We start from the raw sequence: 23,529 nt of genomic DNA, 5'->3' as shown, positions 1-23,529 counted from the left end.
TTGCTCTCTGCAACTGCCTGAAGGGAAGGTGTGGGGAGCTGGGGGTCGGCCTTTTCTCACAGGTAACCACTGACAGGACCAGAGGGAACAGCCTCCAGTTGCACCAGTGCTTTAGGTTGGAAACGAGGAGACATTTCTCCTCAGAAATAGACACTGGCATGGGTTGCCCAGGGAGGTGGTGGAGCCACCATCCTTGGGGGAGGCGTTCAAGGAAAGGCTGGACATGGTGCATGGGGACATGTTTTAGTGGGTGACGGTGGTGCTAGGGGAACAGTTGCACCAGACGACCTGGGAGGGCTCCCCCTAAAACCCGTCAGGGAGCGTCCCCCTCAGTAACCCCCCCATTTCCCCAACGCATGCGCCTCATGGCGGGGCGGAGCGGGGCGGCTCGAGGCGGGGCAGGGCGCAGGCGCGGTGTGGCGGCGCGGCGCCATGTTGCCTGAGCGGGGCAGGGGGCGGCGGTGAGCGCTGCGCGCCGGGCACCTCCCTCCGCCCTCACCCCCCCCTCTCCCCCTTCCCCTTCCCCCGGTTTCCCCTCCCGGGACCCTCCCCGGCACCATGAGCGGCGGTGGCGGCGGCCGGGTGTGCGACCTGTCCCGGCGTAACCCCCAGGAGGACTTCGAGCTCATCCAGCGCATCGGCAGCGGCACCTACGGCGACGTCTACAAGGTAGCGGGGCGGGGGGGCGCCGGTAAAGTCCGTGTTAATTTTTGGGGTGGCCGTTGGTGAGCGTTGTCCTGGTGGCTGTCACCGTCCTCATCCCCTCAGGGGGGTCTTTGAGGCAGCCCCCCCCTCCCCCGAGTCCCTTTCACCTGGGAGACGTCTGCCCAGAAATGAGCACCTGCTGTCACGATAATCCTTTATTTTACCTCAAAATGCTGCTTGTACACCTCTAAAAGGTGAGGCTGGGCAACCTGTGGTGTCGGGAGGAATTGCTGAGGCTGCCTGGCATCAGCTCCCTCCCTAACGCCAACCACACAAACGCAGGAAAAGCAGAGCTAAACTAAATCGCCCTGACATAACTTAATCTTTATTATTTTCCTCATATTCTCTGCTTTCCACTTGTCGGTGGTGCACCTGGGCTGAACCCTTGGTGGAGAGGACACGGCTCCCCGCGGTGCCGGGGCAGAGGGGAGGATCGAGGTTGGTCGCCTGTGCAATCCCTCGGCAGCCTTGCCTCAACCGGGTGCTCCCCGGGTGCCTCTGGTTTTGTCATCCCAGGTGGTTTGCTTCAGGAGACGTCTCTGCGTAGGCAGGGCTGTGACAAAAGGTTTGGAGGTATCCCACAATTTGAGGTTCCGCTGCGTGTAGAAGCAACACCGACCTTACCCCTGATGTGAAGTGAATGTGCCCAGCACGAAACCTTGCTTGGATTGGGGCAGTTTTGGTTTAAGCTCGGCTTGTTTGAATACTGGAAGCTTCAGGACCTCAATCCTCTTGTTATTGTGCCCTTTGAGCACTAACTCCCTACTTTATTAATTCCTTAACTGAAAAGATTTATTGTGTTGCTCTCCCTACCTTGCCAGCTCGCTCTGAGTATTTGTGTACGATGCTGCTGTTCTAATTACCCACGTCTGCTTGCTCCGCTCTCCGGCTCTTGTTTTTCTTCAGGCTGTTATCTCGATGCTCTCAGCTTTCTTGTGGTTTAAAGCTGGCCTGTTGACTCTGTGCTGCCTTATTGATCACATCTTTTCAGTGTTCCGCATGTGACTTCGATGGATGCGAGTTAACTGTCGTCCGTGTTCACAGCTTAATTTTCAGGATGTTACCTCTAACCACAGAGCGAGAGTCTCCATTTGCAGTACCAGGATACATAGCAAACCTGGTCATTTCCCATGCTATTGACAAGGTTTTCTCGGTGATTATCGTACTTAGGTTGCTGTCACCTTCAGTTCGCTGCTCATTTGTCATTTATAACTTGTTGGGGACACGACATACAGCTCATGTCTGCATGTGGCAGCTGAGATGGAAGGAAATATATCGGAACAACGATACACTAAGCCAGCATTATAGTTATTTACTTCTTGCTGAAAGAGAGAGGAGCGCTTCCTAGCTTTCTGATCAGGTTCCGGGCAGCGTAGGGAAAATGGGATGTGCTTTTCTCCTGGGTGAATTACCGCGTGTTTCGTTTTGAGGCAAGGTGTTGCCCAAGGTGCCTTCAAAGAGGAGCGTGAAATTAGCCTGAAAATAATAATGCGAGCTGGTTGCTGGTAATGTCACAAAGAGGAAGTAATGCAGCCGTATGTGTCATCTGCATGTGAGCTTTATCCTAAATTTGTGAGGAGTTTAATGAAGCCCTTTTGATTTGCTTCATCCTATCTTCCCTAGCTGAACTTGTGGTTGATGAAATAATTGGGTGAAGCTGAGATTAGCTGTGTGAACGTGGCACTCATCGGTGGTGGGATTTCAGCAGCTCTGATCCAAGCACTGGATGTACTTTGGCAGCTTCAAACTATTCTCTGTAACTTGTGGTTTTGCCCCCTGAACAGGGAGAGAGCCTTGTAGGGAGGCATTTCTGCTGTTGGTAGGTAGGGATTATTGCCTTAGTAAGATGACAATCTTGTTATGTTGACATTCTTACTAAACGCTGACCTTTCTGTAACCTGCTTTCCTGGCAAAGTTTGGAGGAGCTGAAAGCTGAGCAGACTGGCATCTACTTCCTTGATTCTTTTTCGTTGAACTGTGCTACAGCAGTGCGTGGGCCTACGATTATCTAGGTGAAACGTGTGATCTGCTGAAAAAAATAGCAAAACAGGTAGAGTATCTACTCCGAAGGGTTCCGATTTTAAGCTCAGAGTGGGTGGTGTGGAGTGAACGAAGGAAATTCAGTGGGAATGAGGATGTGTTGGGTTGTTACCGCCCCACTGGCAGGAGTCCTGCTGTTTGGATGGCACCTGGAAACGTGCTGGTGCATGGCAAGTAGTAGATTTTGGACTTAAAACGGTGTTTTATAGTTATCTGCCCTCCCACCCAAGTTCAGGTTTCAAAGAGGACTTGGAGAAGGTGATAGTGAGTTCATAGTAAGAAAAGTAACGGGGAGCTTCTTAGTGTGGTTAGTTCTTTATCAGATATGCATAGCCAACAATATCTCTTCTAACCAGCACGAGTTCACTGTGGGAGATGAAGTTTTACCTGGATTCCTGAGTGATTAGTGCATCGTAGGGACATAATCACAGGACACAATGCAGTTTTTCAGTGAGGCTCTGGAAGAGACCTAAAAAACTTTCTTTTTTTAAGTTTTCAGTGAAGATATGCTACCATGACAGACAGGTAAAACACTAATGTTACAAAGCTCTCATTAGGTGCCGAAGTAAAACACAGGACTGAAAATCTATTCTCTTGTCAACAGCTGTCTCCTGTCAGGATTGGTAAAAGAAGTCTACGGTGAAATCAAGTTAATACCTTGGAGTTGGTGCATTTGTAACATAGCGCAGCTGATCTGCTAATAGAGCTTTCTTGGAGATGAGTAGTCTTTAGCTTTGCTTATCACATTTTCACTTTTCTCGTTTTGTTTCCTATGTCTCAGTAAACTCCCTTGTCAAGTAATTTAGCTTCCTATGCAATCTGGCTTAGAGACTGGCAGCATAATTACTTTTCTGATTGCAGGTACGTGTCAGCAAAATGCTTGATTTTCATCTTCTGTTTCTGATGAATTTTTTCAGCTGAAGTGAGACCTGCAAGAAAGGGTGAAAACTTGTTCTGCTGCCATACCAGTCATTTCTGCCTGCTGTGTTTGTGTTTCCCTGTGAAGCACTGTTCCATCGCGTGGCACGGTCAGCATAATGTAAAAGAGGGTTTGGACTTTTCAGTTGTGAAAAAAGTGCTATCTGACCCTGCTCAGTTGGAGGAAATACTTCTGGTATTAAATGAGGCAGTTGCTTAATTACTGCTTTTTATTTCATCTCTGACTTAAGAAGATTTTTATGTCTTGATATGAAAATGCCAATTTAATCACCCCTTTACCCAAGCCCTCTGTAATTTACGATATGCTTTTTGGTCTACAAGTGCTGTGTGCAGTGTTAGCCATGCTAATAATTTAAATCACTGTGCTGTAATTTGCTGATTTGCTCCTACCCTAACACCTTCATGTTGGGTGGTAACTGCATTTGAAGTGTATTCCGAGGCAATTGCAGGTCCATTTCATTTGTTCATATCATTCATTTTTATCACAGCATATCTTAAAACAAACAAACAAACAAAAAAAACACAATATAAACAGCTTCATTTGCCATCTTACAGGGTAGACCTTGCCACAGTTTTTCAGCATCTTATAAAAGGAAAGGCCTTTCTTTCCCTTTTGCTGAAGCCCATATATTTATGAGGCTCGGTGAGGCTGTTTCTGCAAAGGTATCGGTTATATCGTGGCCGTGTTACTTCAGCTATTTGCGTTATTTCTGGTTTCAGTGAGCTGGCAGATGAAGACACAGAAATTTGTAGTGCTCACTCTGTTTGATGTCTCCTTTTAAACTGAGCCTGATTTTCTGCTCTCCGGTCCTTTGGCCTGGGTGTTTGTAGGGAGAGAAGTCGTGTATTTACCAGCTCAGCTACTGCACGCTGAAACTCTCAGATTCTGTGAGTGTCTCTAGGAAATGCTTGAAGACTTTTTCTGCTTTCTGCTATCAACTTCATTTCAGACTCTCTGTTTTTTGAGAGCTCCTCTGTGGTGCTTGAAGGGAATATGTCCACACTAGATTAACCTGAGGAGCCTTCCATTTTGCAGAGTCACACGCACAGTTCGTTTCTCTCACGTGGGTGAGTGCCCTTGCTTCTCTTGCCCGGGGTGATGCAGTAAGCTATCAATTCTTGTACGTCTCCTCTCCTGCGATATTTAAACTGTGACTTTCAGTTGTGTGCTTTGGGATGCACATTTTAGTCTTCCTTTCTTTTTACGTACCTTACAGCTGTTCAAGCTCCTTTTGACTTTGCTGGGAGTGAATCTCTGTTTGGAAGGATCTCTGTTTCAGTAGCCTTCGGTAGCCTTTTGAAGCTTGTCAGGCAGGCAGAGAGGGTGGATGTCCTCCCATCCATTTTTTTTTCCTGCATTGAGTACTATTGGGTTTGAATTCTGTGGCTGTAATTTCCTTAACCAAGGAGCGCCCTGCTTAGGGATTTTGTTTGCTTTAGTTTAGGGTCTCTTTGCTTAACAACATCCCTTTTAATCAAAGCATTGCTTTCTAAAATTGCAGCTCCGCCAGGCTTTGGTATCGTGCCTCCTACCAGGAGGTGGAACGTGGTTTATTTTTATCCTAACTCCGAGCGGTTCAGTTCGGGTTAATTACAGCTGTGACTTCGTACCATGGGCTGACCTGATGTAACAGCTTACGTTTGCCCAGGAGCCGGGGGATTCCCTTCCCTATTCCCAGCTCTAGTCTCGGCTCCCACGGCTTATCAGCGCCGCCTGAGCCGCTGCGATGAGCTAACCCAGCAGAAAAGCAACCGAAAAAAAAAAATCAGGTAGACTGCTGCTGGCTGAGAGCTGAATCAGCTCCTGGGGCTGCAGCCACAGGCAGTGGGGTCAGGGAGCTGTTGGGATGCAGTGCCCTGAAGAGTGGGGCCGACCCGGGTCCTTGGGTGCTGTGCCTGAGTCACCCCGTGGCGCAGAGGCCTGTTCACAAGCTGCTTGTCCACATCTCGTTCAGCAATCCTCGTGGGAAGGAGTCAGAAGGAGAAGCACCCTGCTGTCGCTGTCTCAGACTGCTTTTTGGCCTAGTTTTTCTCACAGCGTTGTACGTGTTTTATTGCCAGCTTCCAGTTGAATGACAAATATAAACTTGGCAAGAGATTTACCTCTTTGGACCTTGGATTTTATGTCTATACTGCACAGGCCTCTCCTTTTTATAAGCGTTGGGGCATATATTAGGCATAGTACTACATACTAGCCTTCCTCTTCCTTTTTTTGTTCCCCTCCTTGTCTTGTCACACTGTGCACATCTTCTGCCTGGCTGCTGCCTCCTGCACAGAGCCCATCTGACGGCTGCCCTATTTCATTGCTTTTCCACTCTCTGGTCTGGAGTTCTTTCCAATTGTGAGGTATTTTGGGCATCCAATTTTTGTATAAGGCATTAAAAAAATAGGCTTCTCTAGCTTTTATTTATAGTGGGTGGCTGTTTTTGTGCAGCGTTTTGATCTGACATCCTCCTGCTGTCACAGAGACAGCAATTATCTGCTGTTTAAACAGTCAATGCTCCTTCAGCTCCACTTAATGGTTGCTTCTTCATCGTCGCTTTTTGTTTTGTTGTTTCTGTTTTATCCTCCCCAGGTACAGCAGTCTCTAGAAGAGCATCGCTCTTCCAGGCACTGCCTGGGATAAGGAGCTCTGTACGGTTTTTCCAGAGCAGATGTTGTGGAAGTGCTGTGTACAGTGAGCAGTATGACTGCGTCTTGATGCCAGGCCAACAGCAGCATCTTTGCTTTGGAAAACCTGTGTAATGCGTTCACCCGGGCTTAGCTCACTTCTGGAAGCAGGCAGGTGAATTGTACACCAGTTTTGATTTCTAGATGGTCATCATTACCACAGCGTGACCTAAAATAGGGGTTGTATTTCCTGAAATCTGTGTTTGCAGGAATTAGTTGCAGGCTCCTGCTCCTGGAGATAGGGATGGGAGGAGGAGCGGCCAGCTGCTGCTGCTACCTGATCATCACAAAGGCTAGGGACCCAGGCAGAAACCCAAAATGAACGTGTGTTTTCTGACAGCACGAGACTCTCTGAATTTTATTTATTTTTTTGCTGACTCAGAAATACTTGTTTAAAATTGTCCTTCAGACATCTATACCTTATTTGTGCTCTAATTTCAAAACCCGTAAGTAATGTACAGCTTTACTGTGATTATACTAAGAGAAGGCTTAAGGCAGCGTCCTCAGCACGTGGAGCTGTTGTGTGGTACCTATACAGGTACCCTCCAAGTACAAGTTGGAGCCAGCTGCCCTTTTCGGTGTGTGTTGAGAAAACTTCACATATGTTACGGTTTTTAATCTCTCATTCAAATGAGTTCAGGCAAGGAATTGTTTCTCAACAGGTGTTTTGAAAGGTATTTGGTGAACTCAGGTAATACCTGGCAGGGTACCTGATCTTCATCTGTTGCAAGGAGCCCTTGTGGCACTGCTATCAGGACGATCACACGCTCAATATTCATAACCCAAATGGAGTCGGATACCAGCTGATAACTCATTCAGATTGTTGATTTCAATTCATATTGTCTCAGGGAGAGATTCGTGCCCTTAAGCAGCTGGTAGTCAGCCCTTTCTGAGGATGTTGGTGACAATAAATCAGATTTTGTTCCTCCTTTCTGGTTTTCATGAGCCCAGGAGGATATTGGCTGAGAGAGCAGCTGGCTTACCAAAGAGTCCCATTACTGCTGGTGATAGAGAAAGGAGGAAATCTGAAGCTGAAAAGACTCAGCATTTATTCTTTCCTGCTCACAATTTTGAACAGTTTTATGTCTTGTTCTCAAAAGAAGAAAAACCTTTGCAACAGGAGGGGATGGTATAAGCTGCAGGGTGTGGAGAGTGCAGGTTTGGCGAGGCTGCCCGTTGCTCACAATTTATTCTGGCATTATGCACATCCTGCTATGGATATATCTGTAAAGCCATCTCTACTATCGATAGCTTTCTGGCATCCCCACCACATGGTGACTAATGACAAGTATGCTCTTATGTTTTATTTGGTCACGTTTGCTCCAAAATGTTCATTAGCTCCTACCCAACTTCTGGCTTGAGTGCCATGACGTTGTGCAGAGCATAGTGACCTGTGGAGCCGTAGTCAGAGAAAGAAATTCCTGACAGCTGAACGTAGCATGGGATGGGGGATGGAATTTACCAAACAGCTTGTTTTTTCTGTTGGACTAGCAACATCCCTGAAGCCTCCGAAATGGGTTTCCTGCTTGGCTTGCACATCCCAGCTGAATGCAGGATGCATAACTACAGGATCTCATCATTGGTGTCCACTATAGTTGTGTCTAATTGATTGATCTTTCTAGCACAAGCTGCCCCAAAATGTCTTCTAGTATTAGCGAGGCCCACAGATGATTTTATGTCTTCTTTAAAGCTTAAGTAATCCTTCTTGTTAACTGTGGAGGTTAAAAAAAAATCTGCCCTTCGATTCATGATCATCTTGTTTCTGTTTGTTTCTTGCTATGAAAAGAATGTGGTTGGGAAAAGAACTAAGGAGTACAAAAAAATCGTAGCTTGTGCTTCAGTGTTGCTGCTTTCTGTCTCGCATTGCCTTCATTCTCTGTTACAGATGAGAGGGAACTCGTATCCTTGCTATTCCTAGTGTCTGTAGCATCTTTGTTCCACCACAAAGCGATGATTGGAGACACCGCTGCCGTCTGTGGGGCGGGCAAGTAATGGCTTACAGGAAGGGCCGTCAGGCAGATGCTATTTTTTAGCTCTGTTCTTTCTATAATCTATGAAGTTCGGGCTGCTCTCTGCCTTTTATAGGATTCCACTGATCTCAGGATCTATTCATAACCATCTGCCTGCAAATTATTCATGAATGCTTGTACTCCCAGCTGTACAGAAGAGCATGGCCACGGCAAGGAACAAGGAGAAGTTTGAGGTCAGCTGTGCAAGGAACTACCTGGGTACACCACTAAAGATAGGAACACGCTGCGTTTATTTCCAGACTCCATCGCTGGCTATTTTTCAGAGCCTTTTGTTTTCTGTCTTGTTTCTTTTCCATCGCATCAGCCAGCTCTCAAGCTGCTGTTCAGAGTCACTACCTTGCAGCGTTTGGTGAGTCTCACAGCCTTGTAAAGCAGTACTGCAGATCAGATCACTGTTTGTGTTCTTTCTGGTGTTTTATGAAGCTATTTTTAAAATGTATAGTGAAGGGGGGGGCTCAGTAAAAGCCTTGAGTTGCTGAATGACTTCAAAATGAGATCATTGGCAACTTAAAAGCTGGGTGCCTATCTGCATCATTAAATTCTGCAGTTCTGCAGAACTGGCTTTTGTTGATTTGACAGTGGATTGGGCAGGGAGCAAAAATGGGACTGACCTCAGTCTGTCACACAGCTCCAGGCACCAGCGCTCCTCTGTAGCTCCTCTGGAGCATCTTTCAGGAGCTGCTGCTTCGGGGCTGGGGATGGCTTCTTTGCCTTCTCATAGCTGGGTATGGGAGCATGGAAGCACAGCACAGATGGCTCCCTGATTTTTCTATTAGGAGTCAAGTGCAACGATTCCAAAAGATAAATCAGTATTGTCATTATTTATATTGATTCTTAATGGCTTCTGAAAAAAAACAGCATCCTTGTTTACTCAGTAGAACACAGGCTTTAGCATGACAGAGCCCTGTACAGAATGCAATTAAGCTGCTGAGTAATTGCTGCTGAAGTTGCACACACACACAGCAGCTCAGTGGCCAAGGGAAAGGTTGTTTTAATTCTTTCTAGCTCCGTTTGCCAGCTTGTTTGCTTAGCACCCTAACAGAAAGGGCAGGATGCTGCCACTGGCTGAGAGTAAGGATCAAGGCGCAGGTAGGAAAACAAGAGCAGAAAGTGTTGCACTGCTCCCGTGGGAGTCTCAGGAGCTGTCACAGGCTCAGCAGGGTAGAGCATGTGATGCTCCCAGGGCTCTGCTTTGAGATCTGTGTATATTATAATTACTCCTCAAGCAATAGCTCAGTGGCCAGCTAGTTATGGAATTTAACATGGAAGAACAGCATGAACAAGGACTTGCCTTATTGGGACTGGCGTGTGCCACTGCAAAGTTTATAGCTGCAGAGCTCAGTGCCAATTAGCTGCTTAATGTGTTTGTGAGATGGTTGGCTTTGTCAGGAGATAAGAAATCCAGCATGAGAAGTTCTGCTGGAAGAATGCTTCCCACAAACTTGCAGTGGAGAAGAGCTTGCTATCTTTGGAATTTTACTGTTTGGTTCAGTCGTGAAGTACAGGCATAGATTATTCTAATTAAGTGTTTCATATATAACAACTCAGTAACGAAGCTCACCTAATCAAATGATATGCTGTAAGCCCAATAAGAATAAACGCATAGTGTATTTAGAAGACAACTCTAACCTCACGTTCGACATAAATGTACAAGATGTTTTAATTTATTGGCTCCTCCTGAGGCTGTTTTGCTTCAAAATAACCCCAACAAATGATTTCATTGTTTCAGACCCTTGTGTATGTCAGTCGCTCTTTGACTCCGCATTGTCAGAGAATTTCAAGTGGAGAGTGCAGAAATGATTGCTGTGTTCTGCTCTCTAAATACTGGTTTTGTTTGTTTTTTTTCCTTGTAGGCTAGAAATGTCAACACGGGTGAGCTAGCAGCAATCAAAGTAATAAAACTAGAACCAGGTAAGTGTTTCCTAAGTGAAATAATAGGCCACTGAGACTAAATATTTTCATGCTTAAAATGCATTTTTGCAAAATAAGTTTAATTCATTGATTGAAAAAATGGATAATTGCTGCTTTTTTTTTTTCTAAGTATGGAAGAAAATACACTGTTCCAAAAATAACAAACGTGATGAGCAAGATGTGAGAGAAAAAATGTAATGTGGAGAGGGGGGAAAAGTAATTGGAGAATAGTTAAAGGACGGCTGATTTAAAAAATAAAAAAATAAAATCAGGGTGAGTTGGGTTTTTGGTCTTAAGTACAATATTTTTGACCCAAGTGGTACAAAAATCTGCAGAGAACAAAAGAAATAAGGAAGATAGCAAGACAGAAAAGAATTCCACTGGGGAAAGCATAGAGGGAGAAATTATAAGAAGGAAGAGTGACATAATAGGTGAACATTAGCTTGATTATTGGAAATTGAGTAAACTCAATTTGGCATTGAGTAAATTAATAACTTAACATTTTATTATTATTATTAGTTATTAATAGTTATTATCAATAACTTAAAATTTTATTATTAAAAATAATAACCAATAAATAACTATTGGTGTTCCATTTACAGATTAATGCTGGGGTGGGTGGTAGAATATCTGAAGTATTACCTGATTTTATCTTTAAGGTCCGTGCAGCCAAGAAGGGGAGGATGTCACTGCATTCTTCCATTTTTCTCTTAAATTCTGGAAGCGATTAGAAGTGTATGTGTATAATGCACGCCCATTTAAAAATAAATAAGTTCAAGATTGGACAGTATGTTACAGTGTACTTCCAGAAGTGTATATTCATCACGCATCTTGTACTCAGACTGAAAGTTGTGGTCTCAGATTATCTCATCAAGTTCTGCTACTTTAATGTTTCATGACAGTTCCCACCGCTGGAGTACGTGGCTGTGCGTAACGCGGGTTCTCAGCCCAGCTGAGACGAGCAGCCGTGCCGTGGCTCCCTATGGAAATATAGAGATAAAATAGGGAAGGAAACTTGCATAGTGCAGAAAGAATTGCAAGAGTTCAGACCAAAAGGACGTCAACCTTTCAAATAACACAAGTTTTTGCTCAGCTGCCTACTTTCACTCTCTCAGAAGTGTAAAATGACTTGTTGCTCTGAGCTGAATCACGCAGGGTATGTGATATGAACAGCAGACAGTCTGAGGATGCGCCACAGCTCAGCAAACTTGCTCTCATGCTACACTGACAGGGACAGAGTGGCATCTTGCAACTGAATCGAGTAATTCTGGCAGCCTTTGGATACCAAGCGCTGCACAGAGTGAGCTTTAGTCGCCCTGTTTGCTTGGTGAGCTCAGTTTCGCTTTGTAATTGTCACTTCTGGTTGTGGTAGAGGGTTGACTCACAGCTTCATGTGGGCAGCATCCGTGTTCCAGAAGTGTAGTACTGGCTTCCTTCCTACGTTTTGCACATTTGGGGACAGTGTGAAGATGAAGGATAATCATTTTTAGGTGCTTATACTGCTTTAATATTCTGAAAGCAAATGAAAGCACTGGTCAAACGCTGAAGGAGTCACAAATACCTGTGACTGTGGAGATACCTGTTACATGGAGATACCTGGTTTTATGTGAAAACACTTTCTCGTTTGTGTTTGTATGGCTAAAGATAAACCCAGGATACAGCGACCATCAGCAATAAACCATGGATACCAAATGACTGACTGTGAAGTTACCTTACAGCTTGTGATACCAAATTTGCTTTTAGTGAACAAAATTCATGTGAACATTAGATTTGTGTTTAAGAAGTACCAAATTGTTAGATGACCCATACGGCATGTATGGGAAAACATAACACATTTGCTTAGGTAATAGTTTGGTCGGTTCTCTCAGAATTTGTTGCATTTGAAACTTAACAGCCATGCTAAGTGATTTGGGGTAGTGAGAACTGATAAATGTAAGCTTATTGTCTGTATTGAGCTTTTTAGACAACAGCTTTGCTTCGGGTTTAGAAACCCTTTCACTTACGCTGGAGTGTACTACAGCAGTAGACTAAAAGAATTTTGATGTTCTTTGAGTTTCTGCAATTTGCTTAAAGAGTTTAAGCTGTTCATGAAGTTAAATGATTATTTTAGGCCTTCAGGCTTATTTTGGGTACAAACTCCTTGAAGTTGGCAAGAATTAGTTGGTTTTGTACTGCATATGTGTAGTAAGCATGCAAACTTCAAAGGAATTTCTTTAGAAATAACGTACCAGGCTAGCTGTAATTTACTATGCCTTGAGACTTTTCAGAGGAGACCTAGTGTAAGACAATGAACAGCAAAAGAATGTTTGACATGTTTCTTACAAAAAATAAAAAAAAAAATTAGAAGGCTATCAAATTTGTGTTATTGACATTGTCTTACATATTGATGTCTTTTTGCTTTCTGTAACTTACCTATGAAATCCGTGCGTAACACCACTAAAACAAAAGCATCTCTGGGAAACAGAGTTGGGATTTACAATGTCATACGTGTCTCTCTCTGTCTACATCTGATAAGAACCTGTTAGAGAAAGACAGGTACAACCCAAGTACCAAATAGCAAGATCAATGAAACATCTATGGCAGTGTTTTATCTGGACATAGTTTATGCACAGTCCATAAACTTATGAGCTCAAGGAGTTTACTGAGAAGTCGCAGCAGTGTGTTGTTTTTTTGTTCGGAAAGGTGATGAGTCCAATGAGTCTTGGACATGTGGCCAAAAAGCACATTGCTTGGTGATGTTTTAAGGACCTGGGATATTGTAAGGGCATGTGCAGATGGACACAGTGGGGCCTCAGGGAAATACAATTTAGTAAGAGATGTGGCCCATATCTTAAAAGGTATCTACAGATGTCAAGTCCAACTGTCCTAGAATGAGACTTCTTTTTGTAAGAATAGAACTACTTATTGCTAAAGCCTCGCTAATTATTATTGCTTTACAGTTGCAGTATGTGAAACTGGTCGACAATTAGTTTTAATTACTCAAAATGCTTATTTTATAAACATGTACTGAGAGCCTAGTTGAGATGCGGGTATGGAGCAGGCCAATGAAAATATGCATTCTTCTGCTTTTTAGGAGAAGATTTTGCTGTTGTGCAGCAGGAAATCATTATGATGAAAGACTGTAAACATCCAAACATCGTTGCTTATTTTGGCAGCTATCTCAGGTACAGTTTGTTTCTTTTGTTCACTTTAAGAATGCCTCTATATTGCCTTGAAAGGGACAGGTTCTTAGAGCGACTTAAGTAAAAGTTAAAAAAAAAAAAACGTAAAACGTGACTTAGCAAATAAATACTATCCACTTGCATACTTTTTTTCCCATATACTTCTTCTGCTTGCTGCAATTGCCGTCTATAAATAATGTTTTAATGGCAATGTAGTCACGTTTTCTTGGAAACAAGTTGCAATTTAAACACTTTGAACTGAATGTTATGTGGAAAATTAAGCAGAAGTATGACAAATATGAAGAAAGAGCATGTGTATGTGATGTCTTTTAAATCTGTTTCAGTGAAATGTCTCAAATTTGCAAAACTTTGGGAAGTGTATTGCGTAATACAGAGTTCTCAGAAGTGTTTTGACTTCATTGGCCTTCACATGTAAAATTGTCTATGAGGACTTGAAATTAAATGTTATGGGGAAGTGAAGCAAAGAATTGTTGTTTCTTTTCATTTTTTTCTTTCCTGTGCTTACTGGTCCTATGTTAAGTTTTAAGGACAGGCCCACTCCGAGGTACCTAGAAATGTGAACTGTGCAGCCTTTAAAAAGCCCTTTGGTGCTTGTGTTCTGGATTTGTTTTGAAATCTAAACACAATTGATATTTTAGTTTTTATCTTTGCTTTTCTTTCTTGAGCTGCATACTTGTTTAGGTTATTTATTAATGTGGAATATACGATTGTTCTCTTTTAATAGTCCTTTGTGTAATTCCTTTTGGAAGTTGTTATGTGAACTTGTTACAAGTACAATAAACTCATGATCCATAGAGGAAGTCTTAGAAGATTCATAGCTTGCTCCTAAGAACACTTGCTATTATTTCTTAGTATATTCTGGGAAGTGTTTTATGCTAGATGTAACAATTGTTTGATATTCAAGGAGTGGACTTCTTAAATGTTGGGTTTTTGTGAATCTAATATTGTCATAATTATAGTTTATAGAACCATTCAGGTTGAAGAAGACCTCTAAGATCATCTAGTCCAACCTTTAACTTAGTAGCATGGTTTAGAGGTAGACTTTAGTACTAAGTTCTAGGTTTAAACCTTTCTTGAAGACCTCCAAGGAACTCCACCACTTCCCTGGCCAGCCTGTTCCAGTGCCTCACAACCCTTTCAGTAAAGAATTTTTTCCCAATACCCAACCTAAACCTCCCCTGGTGCAACTTGAGGCCATTTCCCCTTGTCTTATCACTTGGTACTTGGGAGAAGAGCCTGATCCCCACCTCGCTACAACCTCCTTTAAGGTAATCACAGAATCACAGAATCTCTAGGTTGGAAGAGACCTCAAGATCATCGAGTCCAACCTCTGACGTAACACTGACAGTCCCCACTAAACCATATCCCTAAGCTCTACATCTAAACGTCTTTTGAAGACTTCCAGGGATGGTGACTCCACCACCTCCCTGGGCAGCCCGTTCCAGTGCCTAACAACCCTTTCAGTAAAGAAATTCTTCCTAACATCTAACCTAAAACTCCCCTGGAGCAACTTTAGCCCATTCCCCCTCGTCCTGTCACCAGGCACTTGGGAGAACAGGCCAACCCCCACCTCGCTACAGCCTCCTTTAATGTACTTATACAGAGCAATAAGGTCACCCCTGAGCCTCCTCTTCTCTAGGCTGAACAAGCCCAGCTCCTTCAGCCGCTCCTCATAGGACTTGCTCTCCAGGCCCCTCACCAGCTTCGTCGCCCTTCTTTGGACCCGCTCAAGCACCTCGATGTCCTTCTTGTAGCGAGGGGCCCAAAACTGAACACAGTACTCAAGGTGCGGCCTCACCAGAGCCGAGTACAGGGGGACGATCACCTCCCTAAATTGTGAATTGTGTAATTGTGAAATACATCCAGGTGTTCCTTGAGCCTTTTCTTGTCCAAGCTAAACACCCCCAGCTCCCTCACCTGCGCCTTGTAAGACTTGTTCTCTAGACCCTTCACCAGCTTTGTCGCCCTTCTCTGGACCTTTTCCAGCACCTTGATGCCCTTGTAGCGAGGGGCCCAAAACTGAACACAGCACTCGAGGTGCGGCCTCACCAGAGCCAAGTACAGGGGGACAGTCACCTTGCTGGTCTTGCTGGCCACCCTATTTCTGATCCAACCCAGGATGCTGTTGGCCTTTTTGGTGACCTGAGCACACTGCTGGTTCATATTCAGCCACTTATCGACCAGTACTCCCAGGTCCCTTTCTACCAGGCAGCTTTCCAGCCTCTCTGCCCCCAGCCTGTAGCACTGTATGGGGCTGTTGTGCCCTAAGTGTAGGACTTGTGCCTAACTTGGTGTCATCTGACAGTTGTAACAAGCCTTGTAATAAAAAGCTTTTAAAAGGCTCTGAAAAGTTGTACTGATCTGTAATGCAGAGGCTTCTCATTGCTTTCAGGTATTTGCATGCTTTCTGTCTGCTTGGGGGCAGGCTATATTGGACGTGATAGCTCTGCATGTTGTGAAGGTTGCCAGCTTGAGTTATTCATGCCTTTACTAGACTTCAGCAACTCTAGCTGAAATTTTCCATGATGGTTACCTGCTGCAGCCAAAAACTTCTGAGCAATTTTGGCCAAGCGCTTTAGAGATTGAAGGTGAGAAGATGCAGGTGTTTCCATATGAGAAGTCTGGGTGCATGAAAGCCTTCCAACAAAAAATTACCATCTTTGAAGCAGGAATATTTGACAAGTTGGCTTTTGTATTTGGAGCGCGCCTTTCCTGTTTAAAAATCCTTTCAGTTTTGGCCAAATCATCTTCTGAAATACAGCATTTCTTTTACCTTCTTTTCAGGTCTGTTAGGGCTTGGGAAATCCCAGTGAGCGTTTTTGTTGTAGCCAGCAGTTTGGTGCACGTTTGCAGTAGTACTGGAGAGCTGAGCACGTGTTACCTGGCTTGCTCAGCCGCTCCCTGTTGTGCTGTGGGGTGAACTGGGGCAGGATGTTGAAACAGAGAGGTTCTGGGGAGGAGAGAAAGCCCTGCCTACAGACCTCACAGCAGGAGATGTCGCGTGCTGAAGGCAGACTGATGGTGTCTTGAGGAGTTCATCGCTGCTTCTTGTGTTCAGTGCCCTGGCTGGCCCTGGATGCTCCCTGAAATCATTGTGTTATCACTGGTAGGGATTAATTGCATCATTCTCAGCCTCATTATCTTTTTAGCTTTTTTGTTCCATGAGGGAAAAAGCGTTGCACGCTCCCAGGTGTCATTTGAGTCAGGAGGGTTTGTATTTTGAGTTTTCATTTCCCAGTCCCTTCAAAGGGCTGCAGTGGAGAACCTCGTCCTGCTTGTCCTTCACAAAAATCATTTGCCGTGATGCACGAAGGCAATTTCCAAGAGAAAAATGGATCTTCACAATCAAGTTAAAAAGAAATGCATTGAAAGCAAGTGAATGAAGAGGAAAGGCAACCATTGATTAGCTCCTTAGGAGAATCTCATCTGAGCTGGACGCTGATTGAGGCAGGGGGTCGTACCAGCAAGAGCGTGCAGTTGTGTGCTCATTGTGTTCCCATGTGCACGCAGGGAGCAAAGTCTGATTATAAAATCAACAAGCCATGCTGTTCTGGCATCCCATACCTTGGAGGGTGCTTGTCTTGGCAGCCTGAATGCTTTTTTTTTTTCATTTTATTTAATTCAGAGCTGGTCTGTGAGCTGCATTATGTACGAGTTGGTGCGGTGTGCGTGCAGATGGAGGGCATGTACATGTAGGGACTTGGTTCTCCGAGCTTTCTCTGGGAGTGTCTGCGCTTCAGTTTTGACTCCTCAAGGTTAATTTGAAGGTTAATTGAGGTGGTGTGTTACTTGCATTTGGGCCTTACGTTGTGCATGAGCAAGTCTTAATACCGGTGCATACCTTGAAGTCACGTTAAGGATTAGAGAATTTGTGGAGTTTGTAGTCTGACAGCAGTTTACAGTTTATTAGGTGGTAAAGTTGGCGGGGGGGGGGGATCGTGACCTCTTGAGGGGAGAGGATTTGGAAGCTCTGTGTTAAGGCGATGAAGCTTTTTGAGTGGATGGTACGTGTTCCAAAAGCTGTGTGGTGGGGACCAGGTGTGTCTCACCCTCCGGTCATACCTCCTCAGCCTTGCCAACCTCAAAGCCTGCCTGTGTTTGGTAAGAGAGCACCTTTTTGTACATTAAGATGACCTCTGCTGCACAGCATGCCTCTTTGTACCTTTCTGCAGTGCTGGGAAGGAAGCTGTGCTGACGTTCTCCTTGATGTGAGACGTGAGTCTTGCATGCTCCACAAATACAAAAGTCATTGTTATAAACCTTTCACGAAGGCACGTTTACAAGAAAGAAGTAATTGAGGAATGGAAGAAGGGAGGGCTTGGGCTCTGTCGTGCTGCTGAAGTTACCTTGAGTTGTTTTGCTAACACTCGACCTTCTGACGAGAATGCAGTAACTGTTCCACTCAGGCTTGTTCCTGGAGGTGAGGTTGTTTGCTCTGTGGAGGCACTGACACATGCGTCCAGCTGTCTCACCAGCTGCTCTCTAACCAGTCGTAGTGGGAACACATTGCTTAGGATTACGAATAAGAAGCTGTTCATGGTGGTTTTTGAGACTTCACGTGAAAATGGGCTGTAAACAAACCTAATTGTTACATTCCACTTCAATGGAAGTTTTGAGATTGAGCCAATACCTCTTCTCATTGCACTGTATTCAGATTGGGGATGCTTCTGTGTAGGCGGGAGGAAAGGGGAGTTTTCCTCTGGTTAGAGAATATCAAGATGTACCTTGGTAGACCTAGAGTATAATGTTGGCACATACAATTTATATTTTGGCACTCTTATGTGCCTGCTTGGTCCCCTCCCCTTCCTTTGGCAGGTGGTGTACTTAGTGCTTCTCGTTTGGGCAATCGAATGGCAGTGGTAGAGGCCTCTCATTGTCTGACTTTTTGTTTTCCAAATAACTTCCAGTGCTAAGAACAATAGAAAAACACCTTCATCCTGTACTTAGCACTCTTTTGCACGTTGCTCCCCAGGTTTTTCTTCTGCTTACACGTGGGTTTCCCAGGCAGCCCAATTTCTGCCTTGCTGTGAGCCTCGGTGTGAGGTTGCAGATACCGAGTGGTACTGTTGGTGCTCTTGGTGGTTTGTTTGCTGTGCTTGCTGTGTGCTCTGCAGACCCAGACAACTGCGTATGCTGTTACTGTTGATTTATTGGGATCTTCACCTGTCACAGCACTTAGGCACTGTAATAAAACTCTTGATAGTGAGTTAGAAATGCAGTCTCTTGATGCTCTTAGTCTTGTCATTTTATAGTAGAGCTTTTCCACGTAGGGAAGCTAGTGCTCAGTGAGTGAAGGTGTGAATTCACAGCACTTACCTTTCACGTTTCCTAGTGTGTGGGAGCTTTGGTGCTGTCCCAGAGCTTCTAGGACTGGCCTAGCTGTTCTCCACTTCGATGCCAGCATCAAAACAGGATGTAGCCACGTGGCTACGTGGCTTTCATGAGCCCAGTGCTTCCCATCGTATCCCCATTGGAGTCCTGTACCGCTGTGGGGAACAAACAAGGGGCTTGCAAATACCTCCCTCTTCTTCAAGGTTTCTTTTTCACTCTTGCTCCCCTGCTGCCATTGCTAATCCGGATGTATTGCAGAAGTACTGGTTTGGCTTCTGTGTCTGATGTTGATCATTTATTTCAGTGAAATTTCAAAGTAGTAGTGCTTTAATGAACCTCTCTGCAAATGTATGGTGTAACCGTGATTTCTTGTATAACACCAGAACAACACTTTTTCCCACTGCTAGTGGAAGCAGCCACTTTGCTTTGAGGATCCTGTGGAGGCTAGACTTAGGGAAGGAGGAGATCCCAAAAAGACAGTTCTTCCTCGGAACAGCAGCTGTTATTGCTGTTGCCTTACTGGTGAGAAATCTTAGCAACTTGCAGCCCAAGGGTTAAGCTCAGCATTTACACCATTGCCCTGCAAAGCACTTCCATGAACATTGGCATTTCTCACTGGAGTGTCTTAGCTCTTCTCACAAAGCCTCATAAATGCAACGAACCCCAGACCAGGCATCACAGCAAGCTGCAGAACAGTCACCAGTCTTCCCTTTGTCCCAGTCTGCCCTAAGGTGGTTGTTTTTTTTCTCACCTGTGTGTTTTGACGGCCAGGAATGAGCAGGCATGCCCTAAATCTTCTGATCTCTGGGATGCCCCTCTGCATTCACACTTGTGACATCTGTCTCATCAGTGAAAAATAGTAAGTGAAGGTGGAAGATGAAAACCCTAACTACACTTTTTGTACTTGGCTGTTTCTCTGAATCCTTCAGCCCACTCTCTGGTTTTGGAAAGCACCTTTTAGTGTGGTACAGTGAGTCAAACTGAATTGATTATCTCTGCCAGAGAAATCAAAGATACCTTGTGCCTCCTGCCACCTAAAATATCCACAGGTATTTCTGAGGGAAAAGATGTCATCTAAGTAGTCATCCCTTATACAGGTTCCACTCTGCCTAGCTTTGACTCCAGTGCTAGTGTTTCACTCCATTTGTTTTGAAAGAAATTGAGTTGATAGATATCCCTAGGGATTTTCTATGTTTGGGTTTGTTTCTTTGTTCTTTGGTTGTTGTTTTTTTTTAATTGTTCTGCTCTGAAAGAAGTGGAGGAGAAGTGAAAATGAGGAAGAAATGAGAACCCACTATTATGCCTCTACTCAGTAAGAATGTTTCGTTTTCCTAGCACATCTTTAAGAAATTTAGTGTGCGTGTGTCTATTAGTCCAGCAAACCTGGAATATTTGGGGTATTTCATTATCACCTGAAGATCAAATCATATTATTTTGACTTGTATTTCTCATAATACAGAGCTCCTGATGTTGTGCTTTGTAATGCTTGAGTCCTCTGACTTGTGTTTTATAGGTACAGTTTGTTTCTGACAGCTAATGAATTACTTTTGTTCGCTTTTTAGACGAGACAAGCTATGGATTTGCATGGAGTTCTGCGGAGGTGGCTCTTTACAAGATATTTATCATGGTATGCCAAGACTGTAATTCCTTAAAAGCTAAGTAAAGCTTGTTTTAAAAAATGGAGATGATTACAGTGTTTTGAAATCAAAGAGGATGAATCTTAAATTTAGTATCCATAATAATCCACTGAAGGTCAGTTTTAGCTTACTTGGGTATTTACGTAATTGGTTGTTTTTGTGAAACACAATGAGCTATAGTGGGGTGGATTTTTTGAGCAACAGAAGTTCCTTCCTTCCTTCATCAGATCATATACCAATCACTACTTTTCTAAGATTGTAAAATTAGACACTGTTGTATAGTTTAAAAAAAAAAAAAAAGCTTGTATCCCAGTGCACTGCCTTACTTCATAGCTGTTTTGGGTTTGAGCTTTTGAACTTTGCTTTAATATAATCGATACTGCTGCCTACAGATACTTAGATAAATGGATTGATGAACATGGATGCTCTTGTCCTTTTGACCTTATGTATGTTTGTGTTGTGGTATTGCCAAAAGGGCCTTTTTTACGCATGACCTGTGAGAAGCAGAAGTGACCTAGATATTTGCTTTAGGCTTATGAGTGGTCGAAGAAACAAGGAGTGTGTGCAAGTCTATTGCATGAAGTCAAGACCAGTTGATTGCTGGTTTTCAAGAGACAAAATCAGTTTTAAGGGATTTTTATTGCCCTGGCAATAGGACTTGTTTAGGAGAAGACTGTGTCACAAACAAGTATTGGCTCCTGTGGTTTTCAGGTGATGTTTTTCAGGCAGGAAATCCATCCAGATTCTAAATCGTGAAGATTTTCTATGTTAGGTTCTTCACATCCTTCTCGTGCATAAACAGCTTGCACGTGTTTTTACGTTTAACTTGGGTGCAGTTAACGAGGCACCAATTCACAAATTCACACTGTGTTCATGGTGCTGTCCTTTGAGTGTGGCCTTGTTGATTCCTGATATCTTCACCAGTGATCAACATCAGAGCACCGTGCCCGATAGGCTTTGTTTTGTGGAACACCTGTAGAGTAGGAAATGAGCTCATGTTGCTTAAATGCCTGAGCAGATGTCCTACAGGAGCCATTTCCTATTGCAGCTGATTTTTTGGCTTCTCTGCTAGTAGCTAGAGTGAAAGGTTCTTTTCCGATCTTAATCATGTTCCAATTTTTTATTCCAATTGAACCAATTAAATCTCAAGTAAAATAAGTAATTTAATTTAATTAGCCTTCAGTTTCTCAAAATAAACATGGGTTTTGAAGAAGCTAAGTAGTTAGGTGCTTAAATCTTATTTAATTTTTAACTCCCAGCTCCTTTGCAAAACCCCATCCAACTTTTCTGTTTGCAAGCTTCTCGGGTTTTGCAGAGAAAATAGTGAGGACTGCTGGTCTGGTCATAAAACCTTGTAATTTTGGGATCAAAGTCTGGTGACTGGGGACAGTCACAGGCTGTTCCTTGCTTGTGGTTCAGTGTTTGGTTTATGTATTTGTTCCAAATGCAATTGTTTTCATTTAAGAGATATAAGTGAAGGTGAACTATGGAGGGAGGAGAGGAAGACTCTTGGAAAGCTGCTGAGACTCCTCAGAGGAGTGTGAGGAGGTGCCCAGGGTGGCAGGCCCAGGAGCAATAACGCTGGCAGCTCGTACAGAAAAGGGACGAGGAGGTCGTGTGGCTGCAGGGAGGCTAGGAGCAGAGAGCAGGTCCCACAGCAGCAGGAAGGATGGGAGGAGAGAGCAGGTTGCAAAGGGTGGAAGGAACTTCGTGGAGCGCAAAGGGGCCTGAGCTCAGCTCTGAGTCACTCAGTTGGAAGTCCTGGACACAATGGGTTTGTGCAAGGGAAAGAGTTGTGCTTAAATCACTGCTTCTGTTTGTTTTTTTCCCCTCCTAGTTGTTTTGAGATATATCCATGTACCAAGTAACTCATTTCCATTCCGATAGGGCTAGACACTTCTTGAGCTTTAAAAACCTTCTGGTAGTATTTGGGATGCTCCATCTGAGGGAAAGCCTAAGCACTTTCACTTGGATAATCTTACTGATGTAAGATCCTATCAGTGTGAATATAAAGTAATTGAGGTTTGGGAAGGACAGTATCTCATCTGATTTTGAGCTTTATTCATTCTTTTTCTTTCCATTTCAGTGACTGGACCACTCTCAGAACAGCAGATTGCCTATGTTAGCAGAGAAACACTACAGGTAGTGTATTCTAAGGCTCTTGTGGTTGTATACAGTTCACATTTGATGTAAAAATATTTAAATCTAGAAGCAGAAGCTCCAAACACACATCATACCATGGAAGTGCAGTGTTTGGAGCGTTTAACATTTTTCCCAGCCTCCTGAGGAAGTCCTTTATTATAGCCCAGAACTGGTTCATATAATTGCATAACCCCAAATTATCCTGGATCATTTGAGGGAAAATTGACATCTACTTTCTGCTGTTATTTTTTCTAAGGGCTGTGGGGTGGGGGGAGGAGGAGTCTATTTGTCTATATTTGTAATACAAGCTAGTTATTGCAGGCTGGAAGGAAAACTTTTAAAGCCAGTTTTGCATATCTGATCGTTGTTCTGTGCCAAAAAGAAAATGGAAAAAAGAATGCCTTTGTACTTGAGATGTTCCAATTAAGGTCATTAGCCTCTACTCATGGTCATGCTAGCTTTCATATGTCTTTCCTAAATTAAATGTTAAGCTCACCACTAAAACTTCATGAAGACCAGCTTTTTTTGTTGTGTCTTCTCTCCATGTGAGAGAGCAGCTCTTGGCTTCCACTGAATGCGAAGCTCTTGAATGCCATCGGTTGAGAGCTGTTGCCTCTCACAAACACTCTCTCAAGATAGCTCTGTCCCTGAGCCAGCTCTCTTGCATGCCACTGACCATTTCTCTGCACTATGCCAGAGGTTGCTGACTTTGAAGATGTGACTTTTTTTTTTCTTACAATGAAGCCTTGGCTTACCTGGCATGTGGGAGTATTTTGATACTTGAATTTTTAATCCCTCTTGTTCTTCTCAGAGTGTGGAGAAATGTTTTAATAATCTAGAATTTAATTTGTGAATTTTTTATTGTTTGGGAAGACTTTTGGCCGGTATGTGTAAATTGATTATGAGAAGGAAGTGTGCTACTTTGTGTTTATTTTCTAAGTG

The 23,529-nt window shown here is 43.8% G+C and overlaps 1 protein-coding gene across 5 annotated transcripts in view; it reads left to right on the top strand.

The window, feature by feature from the left end:
- The first annotated feature begins 398 nt into the window (after positions 1 to 398).
- Positions 399 to 23,529, top strand: part of MAP4K3 (mitogen-activated protein kinase kinase kinase kinase 3) — an 80,095-nt gene continuing 56,964 nt past the window's right edge. For 4 of the 5 annotated variants that reach the window (XM_068675534.1, XM_068675532.1, XM_068675531.1 and 1 more), the window contains exons 1-5: positions 399 to 669; positions 10,238 to 10,295; positions 13,369 to 13,459; positions 20,371 to 20,435; positions 22,532 to 22,587. In XM_068675534.1, coding sequence (XP_068531635.1) covers positions 559 to 669; positions 10,238 to 10,295; positions 13,369 to 13,459; positions 20,371 to 20,435; positions 22,532 to 22,587 — 381 coding nt within the window. In that variant the 5' untranslated portion in view covers positions 399 to 558. The remainder of the gene's footprint in view (positions 670 to 10,237; positions 10,296 to 13,368; positions 13,460 to 20,370; positions 20,436 to 22,531; positions 22,588 to 23,529) is intronic. The other variant, XM_068675533.1, reaches the window with a different exon arrangement.

This window comes from Anas acuta, chromosome 3 (assembly GCF_963932015.1).
Source record: "Anas acuta chromosome 3, bAnaAcu1.1, whole genome shotgun sequence".
NCBI lineage: Eukaryota > Metazoa > Chordata > Aves > Anseriformes > Anatidae > Anas > Anas acuta.
Note: the sequence above shows the minus strand (reverse complement) of the source record. Positions and strands in the feature narration are given on the sequence as shown.